Source organism: Rhinichthys klamathensis, unplaced genomic scaffold, assembly GCF_029890125.1.
Source record: "Rhinichthys klamathensis goyatoka isolate OS25496 unplaced genomic scaffold, OSU_Roscu_1.1 h1tg000127l_1, whole genome shotgun sequence".
NCBI classification, from domain to species: domain Eukaryota; kingdom Metazoa; phylum Chordata; class Actinopteri; order Cypriniformes; family Leuciscidae; genus Rhinichthys; species Rhinichthys klamathensis.
The window spans coordinates 3,146,816-3,161,411 of NW_026606664.1; the positions used below are offsets into that span (position 1 = coordinate 3,146,816).

A 14,596-nucleotide genomic window follows, 5' to 3' on the forward strand; every position below is an offset into this window, starting at 1 on the left:
GACCGTCTCCTCTGCTAGGATTTCGTAAGCACATCCTCATACTATGCCTCTTGAATTCTCGTGCCATGTGGACAGTGTGTTCTGAACTGTCCAGCGCTGTGTCCCTTTAAAAAGATTGCCTGTCTTCCCCTTTATCCTTCAAGAAAATGCAACGCCCCAGTCTGCTACCTTCCACTAGATCTTTACACTTGGGCTTAAATCATTTGGATTCTTCAACTCGCACTCAGCTGACTCAGCGGTCGAGGTTAACGCTGTAGTAACACCGTTATATCCGCCATTTTTCTGTCAGTGTAATGTTTTTAAAGTCCAAAGAAACCTTTTAGTTAAATTCATACATTAGATACAGATCTAAGCCCGAAATAAAGCTGATTTATTAACATTTACAAAAGTGGTCATTATGGTCTGTGGCTTTATTTTGGACGAGTAGAATTTATCTAAAGTGTCAGAAAATAAAGTTATTTCAATTTTAAGCTTCTTTTGACTTCTAAATTCTTATGTCTGTGGGGGAAAAAAATATAAAGAGAAATCTATACCCGTTTCAAATCTTTACCTGTAAAATTATTTTTTTTAAATTTAGGTTTTATTTGAATTTTTAAGGCAAGAAAAACCTTTACACCAGCCATTTCTGCATTAGTTACACTACTATTTTAATGTATGTGGGGTCAGTAAGATTTTTTTTTTCTTTGAAAGAAATAAATTTATTGAAAAAGGATGCATTAAATTGATCAAAAGTGACAGTAAAGACGTATAATGTTACAAAAGATTTCTATTCCAAATAAATGCTGTTCTTTCTTTTCATCAAAAAGTGTCGTGGTTTCCACAACTTTTTTTTAAACATTAATAGAAAATGTTTCTTGAGCAGCAAATTAGCATATTGGAATGATTTCTGAAGGATCATGTGACACTGAAGACTGGACTAATGATGCTGAAAATCACAGCATTTTAAAATATATTCAAATAGAAAGCTGATGTTTTGAATTGTAATAATATTTCACAATATTACTGTTTTTACTGTATTTTTTATCAATAATTGCTGCCTTGGTGAGCAGAAGACACATACTTCAAAAACATTAAAATTCCTAACGTCCAAAAAGTATATTGATGTTTTATTATTTTTTAAAGAGGCTTGCACAACAAATATCTGTAAGATACTGAATGTCTAATATTATATAATGCTCATAATTGGTACATCAACAAATGCCCTTTAGAATGAACTACGGTTCATGTATAGTGGATTATTTGTAAAGAAATCTACAAAAATCACTGCTAAACTTTCATACAAGAAAGAGCTGTGACAGCTATTAAAATGATAACTTATTACAACAGAACACAAGGTTAACATGTTGTGCTGACTCAGCTAATAGTGGACATTTCCTTGAAATTACATTGCGGTCACTTTTTCGTCAGTTTGGAAAACGATCACGCTCTCATATGCGTTAGGTTCGTCGCTGCTCCTGAAAAACAAGTGTCAATTCCAGTGTTAATAGCATTTTAAAGGGAATATTCACTCCTTTGCCATTAATTTTAATCCTTAACATTATATTAAACATAATCAGATGAGGCATTTCTTCAGGTTGATCAGGCCATATAAACCGTTCTCATGAGCAGTATCAGTAATGATAGTATATCTGTTTTCCCCAGGAATGTCTATTTATATAATCACTCTGAGCTTTATTACAGCTGTATTGGTATTATTACCTGACTGCGTCAAGACTGGTTTCATGGGTTGATGATCCATTGGTCATGGCGTATTCATTGGGTACGACTGCTTCTGATTTACTTTAGTCAAAAAGAAAAACGGATTAAAATGTGGTGTTTACACACATATTTGGAAACTAGTGTACTAGCCTATATAGATCAATAAACATGAATTACTTTATAATAACTTTCATTTCAAACATATTATTAATGAGAAAAATTAAGGAATATAATTTATACACTTTTAACAAATAAAGGTTCTTTATTGCCTTTTTATGGTTCCACGAAGAACCTTTAACATCCATAGAAACCTTTCATTGCACAAAAGGAAAAGGGTTCTTTAGATCATTAAAATGTTCTTCACACCAAGACAAAAAGGTTCTTTTAAAAACTGTTTGTGGAAAGGTTCTTTGGAGAACCCAAAGAATCACTGTGAACAATATGATCGATAAGTTGATCAATTGACAATATGATGACAACATATGTTTTTACATTGTTTTAACTCTATCATTGTTTAACTAGATTCAACTCGGTTTAATGTAATTTAAGTTGAAACGACTTAAACAGCCAAGTTGATTGTACTTAACTTTAAGGCACCCAAAAATGAAAATTCTGGCAATATAGGCTATGCATCGCCATGATTGACTTTCCTATGCGAAACATATAGGCCTATATTTAAAAAAAAACAGAAGAAGGTCATAGAGGTTTGGAACAACCTTATGGGTGAATAGATTGACAGAACTGTCATTTTTAGCCAAACTCTGTGCCCTTAATATTTAAAATGATCCTGATTTCAGTGTGGCCTGAAATATAGACGCAACAGATTACCTTGGAGTTTCACACCATGCTTTGTTTACAAGGAAGGCGATGAAGATGAGAAAGAGGAACACAGCAACGGCAATGATTCCTGTAAGCCAGTTGGGCAGAGTTTGCTCTGCTTTCTCTAAAAGAGACACATGATAAAACTGTACGTTAAAATACCTAAAACTATTGAAAACCTCACTTTAAATGCTTGGTGATGCTTTTTTTCTATATTTCCATCCCAAAAAATATATGTAAAGGCTGTACCTGCTTGAGCCGCAGCTAGTCCCAGTGTGAGCAGAAGCCAGTGAAGCACAGCGACTGGTTTCCCCATGTTTATTCCTCTTTAGATTCGCAAAAATGTGTTTACATGTGAAACGCTCAGACCTGTATCCCTGCTTTTCTCTAACCAGGAAACAGTTATCTGAAATTCAATGGAAGAAAAAGACAACACCCAGTGGTCCATACAGGTCGAGTCAATCATTTACCCACTGCATCGCATAGGGATAAGAGAGATGTGACGGGTGCGTGTGATTATGCACATCTGATTCAGCTGTTATCAGTCATATCTGATATCAACATAAATGTTCATGGCTTCCATAAATACTGCTGTTTTGTTCTCAAGATGACGGTAGAGTTGTTAATCCAGTGGAGGAAGTCCTACCCCACCGTGCAGATTTAAGAAATGAAGACGCTACATAAGCCGCTAATGTGAGTCTTTAGATTCCCGCGATTACGGAATTTGTCTGGTAAGCATTCCACGGTTTTCAATTAGTAACCGATCATTGAAGACACATTAAACCCACCAGTGCCACTTTGCTCCTGTGGAAGTTACAGTTTAGCTATAGAGTAAAACAAGCAAGCTTTATAATTGACTCTGATCTGTGTTTTGACCGCTACACTTCAGGTGTCTTTTAATTATTTAATAATTTAACAGTCCGGAGTTAATTATTCCACATTTAGCGTACCGTGTTTATCCAACGCTATCTCACGACCAATTTGTACGAATTCGTACGAGTGATTAAAAGGTGGCTAATTCAAACGACCTCACTCGTACGAATTTGTACGATTTGTCTAAAACCACGTGATGGGTATAGGTTTAGGGGCGGGGGTAGGTCATTCGTACGAATTCATACCAATTTGGTAACTCGTAAAATATGTACGAATTAGCAAAAATCGTACGAATTTGTACGAGTGAGGTCGTATGAATTAGTACGAATTAACCACCTCAGGACATTTTTAGGTTTTCATCCCTGAGAAGCGTTCCTGCAAGGTGAACGGAGGATGGTGTACACCACCAATGTCATTGGTTTGATTCTCGGAAAAAGCAGGAACTGATAAAACATTGAATTGTAAGTACATTCACATGCATAAATGCAAGTATTACTGTGAACTCTTTAAAATAAAGGTTCTTTATTGGCATCTATGGTTACATGAAGAACCTTTAACATCCATGGAACCTTTCTATTCCACAAAAGGTTCTTTATAGTGGAAATAGGTTCTTTAAAAGTCTAAGAATGGTTCTCACTGAAAGGCTCTTTGAGGAACCAAAATGTTACTTCCATGGCAACGCTGCGAAAATCCAGTTATGGCGTGTGCACACACTACACATTTAACACTTTTGTTTGTGTAATTATTGTAATGCATTACATTATAAATGACTGTATGATGTGATCACAGTGTGTTCCTTAGTGAAAGCAAATGCATACTGTGCAAAATCGTTTTTGTACCATATATTATACCCAATACTTTGGTCCTAACTGTCCTCAGACCAGGGGTGTCAAACTCAGGGTACGTTTACACAACAATGATGTACTAAAAACTGAAACGTTTTTTTCTTTGCATTTTTTGCATACTGACAACACCATTGTCAAAATGCTCCCCGTTCACACGGATCCCAAAAACGACTAAAAATGCTGTATTACTCATGCCAGGCCAGTAGTTGGCGATGTCACTTTGTAAAGAAACACTTCGCGCCTATAGACTGAAATCGTAATACAAATGCACATGACGTCACAGTTTTTTTTCACAAATTCGCGTTTTTGTAGTTTACACAGATACGATAACTTTGAAACCCGTTTTCAAAAGCTTGCGTTTTTACGCCCCCGAAACAGTTGTCGTGTAAATGAACACATAAAAAGTTTTACGTTTTTAGTTGTCGTGTAAACGGCCTCTCGATTTCTGGAGGGCCACTGTCCTGCAGAGTTTAGCTCCAACCCTAATTAAACACTCCTGAACCAGCTAACCAAGGTCTTCAGGATTACTAGAAACTTCCAGGGAGGTGTTTTGGAGCTAGACTCTGCCGGACAGTGGCCCTGCAGGAACGGAGCTTGATACATGTGATCGACACGACTGTAACGCCATATTTCTGACCCTGCCGTAAATTTGTCGGAGGCTAAGGTTTATCGCTAAGGCTAGGTGAATAAGTCAGACTAAGCCATCAGAGACAGTAAAAATCTTTTACGACCCCCAAGATTTGTCTGAAGCAGCAAAATTATAGTGTTAATTCGGCTTTGGGACAGGCGTACACAGTGCAAGTTCCGACAATCAGGAATTCATGAGCCCTTGCGCACATTACGAGTCATTTTACGTACCCAGAATCTTACACGTCACAACTGTACAACCTGAAATATTGTAGCTCGTTTGACGTTGTTTAAAAATTACCGCAAAAATTGTTTGTCAGCCTCTTGAACGATGCAAACCACAACTACAGAAGAGACATTTCTCTCAAAGAAAAAGACCTGTCGGCACGACAAAAAATTGCCATTGTTTGAACACCGCAAACTTCTATGCAGCTGCCAAACCGGGAACTGCACAAAATTACATTTATGGTGTAAATATTTCAAAAACATGTTCTATAGAGCGTTAAATAATTCACTCAGACAACACATCGTTGTTAAACACCTCGCTTGACTCTCCAACAACAAGTTGATGAATGACTAGTTTGTTTGAACTTGAGGGCATTGCAGACCGTCTTCGTCCTCTCTTATTAAACCACAATAGAGAGAGTGCACATGAAGAGAGCGCTCTTGAGGTGAAGAGTGACAGAGCAAATGATTAACAGACCACAACAGTGAAAAAGAGGTGGAGTTGGATGAAGACCACGATCCGCCCCTCAGGACTCAAGGGACACATGAGCGTCTCTCAGCCCAGAGGAAATTAGCACTGCTTGAAATGCGCACTGCCCTCTCATTAACACCTCATATAAAATACCGGCCCGCTCCCCAAGGGAGCCACTTCTGCCGATGGTGTGGTAGATAGCCATGAGAGACCCCAGTGGAGACTCTTTCCACTGGCCCGTCCTGCCTCTGAGAACCAGACCTTTGGGAGGTTCACTAGGACTGTCCTTGTCCCGGAAGGAGGGGCGTCTTAATTGAATACTCTCTCCCCTTGTCTAGTTATCTCCGGGTAATGGTGGTCTTTATCAGTCGGTAAGCATGTCCTTTTGTTGTGACGGGGCTCCTTTGAGATCCATCCAGGTTGAAGCTCGGTAGCCCCTGTTTGGGGCCACTGGTGGGAAAAGGGCGGATAGCGACTACACCGCAGTTAATTAAAAAGGGAAAAGATGGCGACAAAAATCCCTGATTGAATCCGTACAACCAGCCCACCATTTCAAGAGTGAGCGCATTGGCATTTGAGATGAATGAAGGGACTTAATAGAATTAGAGTGTTTTGATGGTGTGTTTAATCTCTGCTGGGATACACAGTACACACAGGCCTGTGCATCATGTGGCTTTAGTATTCATGGGAAGCGGACACCATTGAAGATCTTACTAATCTTCAATGGACAAATAGAGCGGCAGAACATGATATTGAGCCCACAGTTTAATTGTTAATAGTGAGATTTACAGATACATTAAACGTGTGTTACGTCTAATAATTTTGACCTGTAATGTAACTTAAGTCTTACTAAAATGACAATTTTGTCATGATTTACTCAACTTTGACTTTATTTATTCTGTGAAACAAATGTTATTTTCCAGATTGTATGGACTGCTCTTTTCCATTCAATGATAATTATATAAACACAATCAAAGGGATTATTATGGATAATATTAATTTATTGCGACTGTTTTGTTTACTCAAAGTAAATAAATAAATAAATATTGGTGAAATAAAAAAGTTAATTTATAAATATGATTATAAATACTATAATAATATTGTAAATATTTTTTATTTAAAAATATATTGTTATATAATATTATACGTTTTAATATTCATTGATATTAACATTGATTGTGGTTTTTCGTGAAGATTTTTGTAAAATCACCATAATTAAATATTATGATGATTTTTTGGTTTTGGTTCACAATTACTAAAGAATTTAATTAATGAATTATATATATTTTTTTGTGGTTTTTATCAAATATAATTCAAAAATATATATTTTATATTCTTTATTTATTTATTATTTATTTATTAAGCAGCATAAATGAGTAAATGATTTTATAAATTTTATTTATGGTGATTTTTGTCATTTTTGGAAATCAACGTATACATTTATGGAACAAAATTAGTAAATGATGACCAAATTTTTTTGTTAGTTAAGCTATTCATGTTAAATACTGTAAAAGTCATGAAATACTATCAATATTTCTCTCTCTCTCAGAGCTAATTTTCCATCCTCATATTGAACTGCCACAACACAGATTGTAAACGGTGTATTTGTGATGGCACACTATACCTCCTCTTGATATGACACTCATTTAATGGCATAAAAGCTCCATTTCTTTTGTCTAAATGTCTCTCATGTCCTTTAGCTGATGGGACGGAAAGCGTTTGACAAGGTCGAGCACGTATGTGGGTGTGGGTGTGGATCAGTGATCGGTCTGGGAACTGCCCTTGGATCAGTTTTTCACAGTCCCTGCAGGCCCCATGGGGCTAGTAGACCCACCAATGACTTTTTCATTGGCTTTGATTCTTATCAGCCTTTCAGACTCATATTCCCAGGGTTTAGACACCCATAGACACCCTGCTATGACCCTGACTGTCCTTACACCCTCAAAATCTTAAAACAAGACAGGCCTTTTCTGTGTTTCTGACGTATTAAGCACCAACAGTATATGTCTTAGACGGAATCTAAATCTTGTTGAAGGTATTTCATGTTATCACATCCCGCTGTATTCGTTTTTCATGTCGGGGATTTAACATTTTGTTCCTTTCATAAAAGTACATTGTATTTTTTCTTTAAGCCATGACTCGCATGAGTGACTTGACAGTATTTTCATATATCTTTTTTTTTTTTCTATTTAATCCCTGTGTTTTTGACACTTCGTAAAACGCTCCACTGGATGGATATTTCTTTCCTTCTCTACCTTTACGGTTGTCATGACAACAGAAACGGCTATTATATTTTATATGAACGAACAAATACTCATGATATCTGACCTGATCTGAATTGTCTATTACATTTTTCATAACAACAGCACACATTTTCAGGTTTGTGTTTTTTATTTTTGTGGGTTTTTATATAAAATTTGTGAGATATAACATTGCATATATTCATAGATAGATTTTCACCTTACAACAAAGGTCTTTCTACTAAATATCACATTAAAATAACCATTTTTTGTTTGTTTGCTCATTTAATACCCAATAAAAGACTTAAAGGTACCAAGACTGGTTACTCAATCCTCTGCTAAAAAGCAGATCAAGTTCATACAAGTCAAATAAAGTGACAGAACGTTACTCAATGAATGCGTCATTGCGAGATGATGGTCGGGTCGGAGGGGTGCTTTAGCCAAAGAAACGAGTGAATGAAGGAGAGATGGAGATGTGAATTAATGGTGTACCATGATCACAATGCAAAAGAACAGTCTAAAGGAACAAGGGTCATCATTACAGACACACAACATTATCCCGGTTTATCTACACATTCTTGTACCTCCTCCACCATTGTTCTCGAATGATTGTGTTTCGAAACATTATACCGAAAAACCATTTACAAAATGGTGATACTTTTTTTTCCCTAAATAGCATTGTTGCTATTGCCAATGACGCTAATAATACTTTAAGGTCATATTCCATTGAAATTCCCAGTATGTACACATTTGTCTCAAAGATGCTGCACAAAGCCAAAGCCGGGTCATCATTTACTCACCCTCAATTCGCTCTAAACCTGTAGGACTTTTATCTCCAGCGGAAACAGAAAAGAAGATATTTTGAAGAATGTTTTATCCATACTATGAAAGTCAATGGGGTCCAAAAACCAAAAAAAATGAGACCCCATTGACTTTCATCGTATGGTTCTTTAGAATTTTCTTCTTTTGGGCTTCACTGAAGTCTGGTTTTGGGATGACATGAGGGTGTGTAAGTGATGCCAGAATTGTCTTTTTTTTTTTTGGTGAACTATTCCTTTTCTAGGACTTGACTTCTCCAAATGCTCATTTATGTTGTAAAAGTCCAGCTGTTTCCAATGACCTCCTTACCAACGGTGTACCTGATGAGGTGTGGGTACCATTCAATCTTCTGTCTTCTTATCGTTTTCAGGTGGCGATCCTGTCTAAACAACCAAGTGTGGACTAAAAATCTACCTGACATTTTCCCCCGTACCAGCGTCTCACCACGGAGGGCACCTTAGCATTGAAGCGTGAAGAGAAGAGCTTAACAGAAAGTCTTACGTAAGAATATGCTTGCACACGACATACGCTAGTTGAGGTCCATGAAGCACTGCGCCCTCTCAAACCTGGGGCTCCAGAAGTCAGTCCGTTGACACCAACTCAGTCATCGCTGGGTGTTTCCGTCCAGCGGGAGGCTGGAATGATGCAGTCCCTTCGCCGAAGACCTGGACTCCACCGACGAGTCCTGGTCCTCGGTAAAGCTCTCCGGGCTGACGTCCCCGTCCAGCAGGCTCCCGCAGCTGGAGTTCGGGCTCAGCATCTCCTGGAGGAGGTCGTCCCGAACGAGGGTTGCATCTCGGTTGGCCCGGGCGGAGGCATCGCCGCCCACCACGTCGTCCTGGTCATTGAGGAGCTTGGCGAGGAAGTTGATGTACTTCATGGCCAGGCGGAGGATCTCGTTCTTGCTGAGTTTCTTGTCGGGAGGGTGTGTGGGGATGAGCTTGCGCAGCTCGGCGAAGGCACCGTTCACGTTCTGCTGCCGCCAGCGCTCGCGGCTGTTCGTGAAAATCCGTCGCACAACTTTGGGCTGCGAACCTGTACCTGTGAAAGCAGAGAGAGCATAGTTAGGTTCAATTCCTTTTCCAAACATTTGGCGTGTCAAAATGTGCGTTTAGAGGTCGAGTCAGCAACAAATCAGCAGCGTTTAACAACACAGTCGAGTGCTTTAACAGTGGTTTCCTTGTGAACACACCTAAGGTGTTCACTCACTTCTCACTGATAGATTAGCTCTTTATCTCCCCCTATTTAGCCAAGAATTAATTAACCTTTCTATTATCTATGGCATTTTACATTCAATTATTCAGGGCCATTTCTCTTCCTAGACAGCTCTGTTGGAACAGGGCTATCAATGCTTCACTTTGCCTGATGCACCAGTGACTTTATATAATTACACTTATTTGAATGGATTCCCAACCTCTTGAGTTAAGGGATAATTTAAAGCAGTTTTGGCTATTGTCTTAAAGAGGCAGCGAAGGCAGCGTTACCTTTGATGCTCTTCTATATCATCTAAAAGCATATTGTGTCATGCATACCACGTTTTCATCTCATTAGAATCCCACATCTCAGTCTCAGCACTCGCAGCCAAACACATTGACTCGTATTTGCATTTTTATAGGCAACTCACAGCTATCTCTCGTGCGCATACACTGATTTTTTTAGGGGGGGGGGGTTGGTTCCTATTGGCAACTGTAACCATTTTTTTCTCTCTCACATGCTTGATTTCTGTCTTCTGTCTTTGTTTCACAACAATATTTCGTTCTCTGTTTATTTTAAGAGGAAATGCCTTTTCATGCAATCCAGTATGATGCAAAGATATTGGTGACATTTATGGTAATTGTCACTTTAGCTAATTAATATTTATTTGACATATCTTTAATTTGGATGTGCAACTAAAGTGGCATTCCTTGCTAAAAAAATAAATATTAAAGTGCGTGGATATTTGCATGATTTTTTTTCCAAAAATTATTAATTAATTAAAAAAGAATTATATGACACAAAGTAACAGTACAGAAGTAGCCTATATAAAGACAATCTGAAGCTATTTCGTTTGTTTTACTTTATCATTTTCATTTTGCGTGCTCTTTAGTTTTTGCACCAAAAAAAGCTACATATTTTCTTTTATCAAATGATGCCATTTAAAATGGTCGAGAATGAGACTGAGATGATGGAGGGAAATAAGAAATGAGAAAAAAAAAGAGAAAAGCACAGCCAAAGAGTGGCTTACCATACTTGGAAAGATCTAAAATGCTCCTACCATCGCTGATTTCAACCTCATACGGTACAGGTCTGCGTTTCACTCGACTGCTGGGATACATCCCATACTGTTCCACTTCTCCAGCAAAACCACTGAGGAGAAACAGGCACACGACTCAGTACGGGGATTCAAGCTTTTTCAAATATGAAAAATGATCCTTCAAATGTCATTAAACAGAGTAAAATAGAATAGAAAGCACTCAAATACTTCAAGCTTGTAAAATATACAACAAAAAAACAACAATTTGAATGCATTAAATAATGGTCCTAAAATGCAGTTTATTCATATTTATATACTTCAAATGTCATTAAACAGAATAGAATAGAAAGCACTCAAATACTTCAATTGTACCGAAAAAAGCTTAAAAAATATATAAAAATACATTTTAATGCATTAAATAATGGTCCTAAAATGCAGTTTGTTAACATTTATATAGTTCAAATGTCATTAAACAGAATAGAATAGAAGCAATTAAATTGTACAGAAAAAGCTTGAAAAAGATATAAAAATACATTTTAATGCATTACATTTCTCTTTAACATATTCAATTGCTGATGGGGAAACGAAGTACTTCCATATTTAATAGATGTAGAATATATAGAATAGAAACGGAAACGAATCATTATATAACATTGCATTATCAAATAAGGAGAAAACGAACTCTGATGAACGAAATACAAAAAAAAGGATTACTCTAGTTTATTTTAAATATTTTATTTATATAGGCCCTAATATTTTATTTTGTTTCGGGGTCATTCGATATATATTTTAATAGGTTGAATAAATAATTGCATCAGAACTTGATATTTTAATTATATTATAAGATATTATAATTCTGATGGCATTTAGCATATGCCACGGATCATTTCATGCATCATAAAATAAACCATATTATTTTAAACAGGCTAGTGCAAGAACATGTTAAAAACGAGAAATTAAAGATCTTTGCAACAAAAAAACGAGCATGCACAAAAAGTCTAAATACACATTCAAATATGTATGCATTCGTTTCATATCCTACTTTGCGTGATGCGTAAAAGTGATGTTACCTGTTAATAGTGGCGAGCGGTTGCGTCATGTTGCTGTAGAGCATCGCTCGTGCCGGGAGAGGGAAAGCGGGCGGACTCAACTGCACCATTCGAGTGTCGCTCAGCGGGTCTCTGGGAGGCAGCGGCAGTGGGATCGGTGGTCTGCACAGCTCGGTGGTCTGCACCTTATGGCTGATGTCTGCCTTGAGCTCTCTGCCTTTTATATCCGCGCTCCCTCCTCTCCTGGACAGCTCGATCACCGCCACTTCCTTTTTTAGCTCGGTGGCGTGGTGAGCCGTTTCCTTGGCAACTCCATTAAGGACTCGGCGCTCCTCGGGGAGGTGATGCTCCCCTGTCTCTGCCTTCGTGCCTTCCTGTTTCCCGCATGCGTCCCCCTCCTCGGGCGGGGGGGAACCGCAGCCCTCCGTGCTCGGGCTCAGCGGAAATTGCTCGGATTTCAGTTTTTCCATCATCCTTAAGTCCAGCTCCAGAAAAAATCCAAACGCTTATAATTAGTGGTATCCAAAGGAAATTGTAATTCCCAACCAATCCAGCGCCTGTTTAGCTTCTCATCGGAGGTCACCTGTGAAAGCACACACCTTTATGCACATTGATTGAGCGCCAGCGTTATTACGCGCGTCCTCGCTGCGCGCGTGACTGGAAACACTGACAGTACAGTAATGCAGCTCTATGACAGCACGTGTCATGTGTGTGTCTCACACAACTACTGTATCCATGCAAAGGCCTGTGCCATCCATTATATGAGGATAGACCAGCAGGTTTGCCTAAACGCTCAAATATCTTTTAGGATAGTGTCTTTTTCCCCCGTGACTTGACCTTGGCCTGCCTATATCATCATTCTCCTCATGGTATCTGGAGATAAGCGTGTCATACCGGTGTCTTCGTTGGAAAAGAGCTTATCTTCTGCAAACATTGTTCGACATTTATTTAACAGAAAATAATCTGCATAATTATTACAGGACGTATTCAATAACACCTTTCCATATTAGCACATTTTATCATATTAGCCTACATTTTAAATGACCAACTTTAATATCATTGTTATTATTTTAACATTAGGCTACTCATATAATTCATCTATTTTAGCATGATTTCATGTATATCAATATTAGCTATTTATTGTGGTGGTGGTGATATTACTGTCAATAATTTATTTGCGTCTTTTCATTTTTTTTTTTATTGAACCTAAAACGAAGATTTTTACGTGAGTAATTGCGTCTATTTTTGAACATTTTATTATTATTGCATGATTGTAATGTTATAAATATTTAAATATATATATTAACTTTTTCGTTCACGGTTTATGTTTATAACGGCATTTGTTTGTTAAAATCGGTTGCAATATTTTTGTGCATGTTACTGGTATTTTGTAATGTTTTCTTTCGGTGGCATCTATGACTCTTAATGTATTGCGTGTAATAATGTGTGTGTAAACATAGACTACAAGATGGCTAAATATTAATAGTACGTCATTCCCAGTTTACACACACTTCTACATTAAGCTACGTCTTTCTGTTTCCTCCGTATAGATATAGTTTATTAATAATGTATTTTATCGTATTTAGATGTATTCAAATACTCAGAGTGATTTAACAAAACAAGCTGATTACAGCATTAATAACCGACCAGATATATAGGACGAAAAAACGTTACGTGTACGGTGTCAAATAGACTAATAATTCGGCTACAAACTTAAAAAACAAATAATTCATATTTATCATTTAGGAATTAAATTGACCAAAATGTCAGCTTTAGTTTAATAACTGGGATATCGATGAGATTAGTTCATTTATTGGTGGAGTTATGGTGGCTATTATTTTTAAGCACTAGACGGAAAAGAGGAAAATAGCAGCCGTGAGGAAAATCGAATCGAAATGAATTGAATTTCTTAACTTTAGATGAAACGATCATGTCCTAAACGCCATTTAATTATAGAATAAATGGCAAATCGATATCTGCATTCTGCAGGCTCAAGGGCCTATTTGCTCCAAGACCGAATACAGCCAAATATAAATGATATAAATCCTACCTGAGCTTATATTAATCATCTGGCGTCGATAGAAAGCCTAATTATGACCTGCGTTAGTATCAAAGGAGCGCAGAAACACCAATATTCGCCTCTTACCGTCGTCGGGCGGTGGATGTTAGTGTGTGCATGGAGCCATTTTGTGGAGGGTCATCCATGTCTGAGGTTTTAGATGCACTGAAGTGCTGTGTGGAACTGGAAGTGAGGTCTATATAATTCCACATCACGTCCAGCGCGCGCTTCTCAGTATGGGGAGCGGAACACTGGCGCAATGTGGCCAGGCGAGATAAGAGCGCAGTGGCGGCCACTGCGCGCTCGATAAGCCCCTAAACCCATTATTTATGAAATGATTCATTATTATTTAGCTTTTTATCGAGGGCAAATGCGAAGAGAAAAATATAGACTTATATTGTGAATGGATATGCATTAAAAAAAAACTCAGCAGATTGAGGGGGGGAAAACCCGAATGCGTAATATTGTTGAACTGCTTCAGGGGCTCAATCAGAAATTAATTATGCGGCCAAAAGTAACACATTTTCAGTGATATCAGCTGGGGATGTAGGCTTGAAAAGTACCATTAGCGGCTGTTTGTTTTTACATATTTCAGCGTTTTCGGGCGTTCAGAATCTGGAAATCGTGTAGCCTAATA

General features: G+C 37.8%; 2 protein-coding genes across 2 annotated transcripts; both read right to left on the bottom strand.

The window, feature by feature from the left end:
• Positions 1-999: 999 nt before the first annotated feature.
• On the bottom strand, positions 1,000-3,002 carry pdzk1ip1 (PDZK1 interacting protein 1). Its single transcript, XM_056256549.1, has 4 exons — positions 2,767-3,002; positions 2,527-2,641; positions 1,699-1,779; positions 1,000-1,454 (listed from the first exon to the last, which is right to left on the bottom strand). The coding sequence occupies exons 1-4, from the start codon at positions 2,831-2,833 to the stop codon at positions 1,382-1,384; spliced, it is 336 nt and encodes a 111-aa protein (XP_056112524.1). The 5' UTR covers positions 2,834-3,002; the 3' UTR covers positions 1,000-1,381.
• A 5,062-nt stretch (positions 3,003-8,064) lies between these two features.
• Positions 8,065-14,154, bottom strand: tal1 (T-cell acute lymphocytic leukemia 1). The gene is given in 5 exon segments (XM_056256542.1): positions 8,065-9,294; positions 9,297-9,659; positions 10,843-10,964; positions 11,922-12,483; positions 14,047-14,154. Coding segments are annotated over 4 exon segments (1,032 nt in total). The 5' UTR covers positions 12,374-12,483; positions 14,047-14,154; the 3' UTR covers positions 8,065-9,199.
• Between the last annotated feature and the right edge of the window lie 442 nt (positions 14,155-14,596).